This window comes from Austrofundulus limnaeus, unplaced genomic scaffold (assembly GCF_001266775.1).
Source record: "Austrofundulus limnaeus strain Quisiro unplaced genomic scaffold, Austrofundulus_limnaeus-1.0 Scaffold0, whole genome shotgun sequence".
Taxonomy (NCBI): domain Eukaryota; kingdom Metazoa; phylum Chordata; class Actinopteri; order Cyprinodontiformes; family Rivulidae; genus Austrofundulus; species Austrofundulus limnaeus.
In genome coordinates, this window is record NW_013952402.1 from 3469143 (window position 1) to 3475466 (window position 6324).

At 39.1% G+C, this 6324-nt stretch overlaps 1 protein-coding gene across 2 annotated transcripts; it reads right to left on the reverse strand.

The window, feature by feature from the left end:
• Nucleotides 1-882: 882 nt before the first annotated feature.
• eloal (elongin A, like) lies at nucleotides 883-6324 on the reverse strand. Of its 2 annotated transcripts, XM_014016467.1 has the most exons (11): nucleotides 6141-6324; nucleotides 5443-5499; nucleotides 5245-5357; nucleotides 4315-5173; nucleotides 4145-4247; nucleotides 3901-4062; nucleotides 3724-3821; nucleotides 2450-2630; nucleotides 2174-2288; nucleotides 1573-1688; nucleotides 883-1124 (listed from the first exon to the last, which is right to left on the reverse strand). In XM_014016467.1, the coding sequence occupies exons 1-11, from the start codon at nucleotides 6216-6218 to the stop codon at nucleotides 1063-1065; spliced, it is 1944 nt and encodes a 647-aa protein (XP_013871921.1). In that variant the 5' UTR covers nucleotides 6219-6324; the 3' UTR covers nucleotides 883-1062. The 2 variants fall into 2 exon arrangements, 1 of the variants encoding a protein (XP_013871921.1); XR_001310867.1 differs by lacking the exons at nucleotides 883-1124; nucleotides 3724-3821 and having other exon boundaries at nucleotides 1603-1688.

Sequence of the window (6324 nt, forward strand, 5' to 3'; positions counted from 1 at the left end):
AGTGTATATATATATATATATATATGCATTATTCTTTTAGCTGTGCATGTTTTTCTCTATTAATATTTAAAATGGCAGCGCCATTGCCTCTCAGCAAGGAGGATGCATGATCGAATCCCAGCCAGCGACCATTCTGGATTGTTGTCAGGTTCTTTTTGTGCATGCATGGGTTTTCTCCAGGTACTCTGGTTTCTCGCTGCTCCACTTGTCCTCACGTGTGCGATGGGTTAAATGCAGAGGGCAAATTTAATTGTGTTCATGCAGTGATGACAACATATCACTTCACTTTATGCTGCCTACAGATGTTCTCAAATCCCAAGCAGACATGAGCTTCCAGAAATGAAGCGATCATCACAGAGTCAACGATTGGAGAGCAACACAATAAATTTGATTTTAGCTCCACCTCCATCTGTATGCCATTTATGCAGGGGTGGTGGAAGGTGTAATCCAGGGATTTCAAGCTTGTAAGAACATAATATAAGTCTGTGTATGTTGGTATGTTTAGGCTGTCACCATGCTCTCTAGAAACAAATCAGATGTCTTGATTATAGTTCTATTTATTTATTTGCCGTTATTTAACCAGGCAAGTGGCAAGATCACAGATCTCTGTTTCAAGGGAGGCCTGGGCCTGATGTTTTTGAGAGTGGGGGGAAACTGGAGTACCTGGAGAAAACAGGGGATTGAACCCAGGACCTTCTTGCTGTAAGGTGTCGATGCTAACCACTGAGCCATCATGCTGCTAGTTGATAAAAAACTGTTAAATAAATAACAGTAAAAGTATTGCTGTTATTAAAGGGGCACAAAAATAATTCATCCTCTAGAGGGAGCCACATCCCGTTTCATAGAGATTTAAACTAAAACAGGTTGAAATGAAATACTAAATCAAGAGTTTCTGCAGACGTCATTGTCCATTTAATAGTGAAGAGAACCAACAAAAAATGCAAATGCCTTAATGTCAATATATTAAGGTAAATATACAAATTCAAAGTAAACATAGGTATATTGCTGTCTGAGAAGTATGGTTACTATGCATTGAAACACGCAATAAAACCATTTTAGAGTTTATCTGCGTCCTAGCTGTTTCTTAAATGCCTTTAGAGACTTTGCCATCATTGGAGCAACTCCTGTAAGACAAAAAACAAAACGCAAATAAACTTTAGGTGATTAAGAATCAGATAAAGGATGTTCAAAGACAATGAAATACTGTATTTAATTTCAAGAAAAGGTGGAATCATACTTCAGACGTAGAACGTTCCATCTCACAAATGCGATTGTGAAACATTCTTTTCCGAGGAAACATTTTACAGTTTCTACAGAAAAACTCCCGTTAAGCCCTCCCACAGAAGCACACATCACGTACAAACAGAAAAATGTGGTATTTCTGCTGTTAACTGAAGAGAAGCACTATTTTGCTAATTTATTTATTGTTTGTTACAAAAAGTATTTCCACTACAGCAAAGTTCGGCACGTCTGATTAAGTATAAATCCACGTGTTTTGATTGTAAAAAAAATGTGTCTCAACGGGCCAGTTTAGGAAAACCAAAAACCAACGTCTTAACCATTTTTGCTCACTTGTTTTTTTGCGTGGGTCTTGAGTGTTGCTCCCCCCAGAACTGGTGCTGCTGGACCTGCTGGGGTCATGCCGCTCATTACAACTCGGCCTTATTTGGTTTTCCTGACTTTTGACGCTGGAAATAATCCAACAAAATAAATACAGTCAATACAGAGATGTGTTCAAAATAATAGAAAATGAGCAAGCCCACATCCAGCACATTATGTGAGTTCACAACAAAAATGCTAAGGCTTTAAAACCGGAATAAAACCAGTTTATCCAGGACATAGCTCAAATTGCTGTTTGTCCTGGTTTGCGGTTATCAGACTGTGGTAACCCTGCTGAGCTGCAGTTTAGTGATCACTTTGTGGTTTAGCTACTTTAATGTGGAAAAATCAGATGTTCATGTTAGTATTTTACTTGTAAGAATCTCTAAAACTAAAACACGAGGAAGAACCTTTACCTTTTAGCTCCCCTCCTCTGTTTGTCTTTAAAGCCAAGCTAATATTTCTTATGCTATTAACGTTCAACACTACAGAAATAATACAGAACAAGCAAAGTAAATAAGTTGCAAATAAACCAAAAATGGGCAAATTAAATGATGTGTAAGTGGCCGTCCACCTGCACTTGAGCTGATGAGGTTGCTGAACAGCAGTTCCGTGAATTTCCTGCTGAATTCGTACATCTCTAGGGGGCTTGGCAACCGTGTGAATAAATGCCATCTTCACTTGCCGTCCTATGAAATAAACAACAATGATGACTTTTTTTTCCAACATGGAACAAAAAATAAATAAAAACAGGTTTATAACTGCAAAAGTTTGACTGTCCCCAATGCAGTGTGTTTTCACAAAGTCAAACTAAAAAGTAGAACAGGCGTTTTCAGTGTAGCAGACCCACCCTTCGGTTTCTTTGAATGTGCTGAGACAATAGATTTCGTCAGTCTTTGGAGCTTCCTTTCTCTTTCCTCGGACACCCTGATATACATCTCTTTCCATGACTCGTATTCCTGGAGTTTGCAGTCTTTGAAATCCCTCTGGCAGTGTTTCCCCCACAAGTGGTCTGTCAATCCCATGTAGATCTATGGAGGGAAAAAATGAACTCAAACTGCTCCAAACATTTCAGAATAAAGCATTTCAGAATCAACACCAGGTGTCAAAACGCTACTTTGAAAGGAAACTGGATCATTGCAGATGAAAAAGCATCGGGATGTGAAAATACACTCATTCAATACACATGACAGGTCATTTGACAACTGATGGGATGGTAAGAAATCTCAGAAAAATGTTGTAATCTTTAAATTTATGTAGCTTATCTAACATTAACATCCTGTTCAGCAGGACCTTCCCGGTTACAGAAATGCTGTTAGAAAAGTCACACGCAGATTTAGAAACAACAGTGGTGTACTTGGTGTACTTATTTAACCATGCTTTGGATACGATGTACTYCTAGCATCCGTCAAAGAGAAACGCAATAACTTATTACTAAACTGTTTAATCTGCAACACTGCACATACGTTTTTTAAATGTGTTTCACCAATGAACAAACTATGAGCATTTCTAGTGATCAGTCTAATCTGCTCTGTTTTGATATCTTTCAGCTGTGTGAATGGATTAAATCTCACTTTTACTCAGCTGTTTGTGGTCTGACGTTGTAGCTCAAAAGCAACACCTGGTGGCTTTTCTTTTCTTTTCTGTTTTTAGAAATGAACTGCATCCACTATCAGTTATTGATTGTCAACCAATGAGTACTTTCAAATAAATTTCCATAAAATCCACTTGGTGGTCCGCAATATCTTTTCCTAAATAAAAAAAATAAAAAAATAAACAAACAAAAAAAACTGGCTGTTAGATCTCAGCAACACCACATTTGAGCAAAGTATCTGTAAAGACTGACCAAATTACAGCATTTATGTTGAATCAGTTTGGCTCCAAAAGTTAATGAGTTGTAGATGTACATGAAATTATTCATTTCAGCAAGTTTCATAAAACTTGTCTGGTAATTCTTGATATACAGTATTTTGGGTACAAACAGACATAAACTCTTAAACATTATTCCCCTTCGCAAAAGCCAAAAATAAAAAATAAAAATAAAAAAAGGACAGCAAACCAGTGCAAACTTCATAAAGTGACCACCACCTGTGTCATCAGTAAACTAAGATACCACGCTCTTACTGGGTTGTACTCCTCTATGCGAAGCAGCTGCTCAGGTGTGCACCTCTCCAGCACCGGCTCGAGAAGTTCAAACGGGACKCCGCCAGTTTCGTACAGCACTGAGAAGAGAGCCCCGCACCTAAATATAAAATCCAACAAAGGGACAAAACTCTTGGCGCTCCGCTGGATGTTACTCACGGTTAATGTTGTTCTGCAGCGTGCGGATGCACTGTTGGTACAGGCTCATCATGGCTGGGAGGAAACGGGTTTTGGCGCCAGAGTACACCTGCATCTTGCTGTTCAGGCGTTGACCAGTGAAGACCACGGACTCTTCGTCGCAGAAATCGGCCTCCCTCTCATCTTTAAAACCAATGACATGTCAAGAGCAAAACATTTTTTTTTAAAAGTAGAGAATACGTCTGTATTTATTTACATGTAGCACCTTTTTTTTCAAAGTAGTAGTCAATGCTGGAAGGCTTTTCCAATTCAGGCAGAGCAGCAGGTAAAGGAACATCCATCAGGTGCATCAAGGACTCCTGAGGCTTCTGCAGTGTAAAAGTTATTAAAATATAAAGACATGATGAACAAAGCTTGTATTGTTGTTAGGTATACCTCCTCTGGAACAGGAGCAGGTGGTTTTGGAGGTTTCTTTTCAGGATGTTTTCTTTGCTCTTTCGACACGGTTTTGATGATTTTGGGAGTTTTCCTTGATCCAGACTGATCTTTTCTCTTGAAAAGTTTCACGTCGTAATTCAAGAAAGATTCAAAAGACAAGGAGGCCTTCCTCTCTTCCCGATCACTTTGGCTGTCCTCGTCTTTATGGTACATTTTGGCCTTTTTGGATTTTGAGCGTTCCTTATTTTCAGAGTCTGGTTTACGTTTGACACGGTCATGCTTCTCTCGTTCTGCTTTTTTCCTTTTCCTCCTTTGGCCTTCRGAGCTCGTTGACATTTCAGAAGATCTGTCATCTTTGGCTTCTTCTAACTTTTTGAAGAGTTTCTCACTGGATGAACAGGAGTCCTTGCTTTCCATCAATGATTCATTTGAAGATTTTGGTTTGGATTTTTGCTCCGTTGCAGATCTTCCACTTCCATTTGTGCTTTTGAACTTCTCCCTTGTGTCAGATCTGGATTTCTGAGGACTGCCATTTGTGTTTTCACTTYGTTTTTTCTTCTTTTCCGATTTATCAACTTGGATGTCAGTTTTGCTCATCACATCCTGAACAAGAGTTTCTTGTTGACTTTTTTCAATGTTTTTATTGTCTTCAGATTTTCTTCCCTTCTTTTCATTTTGTCCTTTATTTAAATCATTTTGTTTACTCTGTAAATTAAAGGAATCGTCGTCCGAGGTGTCTGGATTCTTGCTATTAGACGCTAAACCGTCATTTTGCTCATCATTTGATAAAGATGCAGTCTCAGGACAGCTTTTGTCATCTTCTGTGCTTTTAACAAAAACAGTCTCTGGCAAACACCTTAATTTGGGAAATTTTGATTAATAAACATGAAAAATAAGCACAAATGTACATTGTGAAAAACACTTCACCTTGTGGATTGCTTAGGGACCAGTTCTTTCCAACCTTTAACCAGCGACTTGGCCAAATCTCCAGCTTGCTTGTGTCTTCGCAAGGAATTAACCGTTTTGCCAATTCCAGTTTCCTAAAGGACATTTAAAACCCCATCAGTGCATGCACATGTCACTTTTAACAAGATTATAGAATYACTCTTTGCAGCAAAGACTCACAGCGAGAATGTCTAATGTGACATCCAGATCCTTCAATTTTTGCAAAACTTTTAGAACCTAGAAAGAGATTTCGGTGGCATTAATACTGTCGACAAAGTCAGGAGAATACACGAAGGCTGCTGAAATACTAGTTTAAAGCTTGGTTCACACAAAAGCTACTGAAATGTAAGGTACATCAAAGAAAACAGACACACCAAATATGGTATTCCTGGTTTAGGATTTGCTGAATAAGCATTTATAGYACTATGTAAGGGATCCCCCCACCACACACACACACATCGAAATAGATTCTTTAATGGGTGGGTTTAATATTTGTCTATATAACTGAAATAGGTGTGCCTTTATCAATCTAAAATTCCTTTGGTCCAATTATATTTACACTTAGATGCAGACATATCTAATTACTCAGTGCTAAGTGTGGTCTGCAGAGCACCCCCTTCTCGGGTGATGGACAGCAACCATAAGTTAAGCAACTGTGGGTGGAGGGCTTCCAAATTTAGCTGCAAAGACGACCCTCTCCTATATAAACAGCCTGACTCTTCACAGTAACTAACGTAAAACAACCCTTTCTCGGCTTTTATTTTGAAAGGGAACGGGAAAACCAGAAACGCCTTCAGAAACTATAAGTTAAATTACAATTTTATTTGAAATATTAACACCGGTTTGTGTCCTGCGTTTATTTAATAAACTGTATATACCGTAGCAGGCTTCGTTGTGTCCGACAGCTGAAGTTTGAACTGCAAGATTTTCTTCACCACCTCGGAGCTCCTGGCCATCCTGGTTCCAGTGCRACCGCGTGCGCACACCGGGCAGCGCGCGCGCGTTGATTACAATATTATAGTGGGCGGGTCCGACCTCGACATTCTACAGTCATGATGGAAC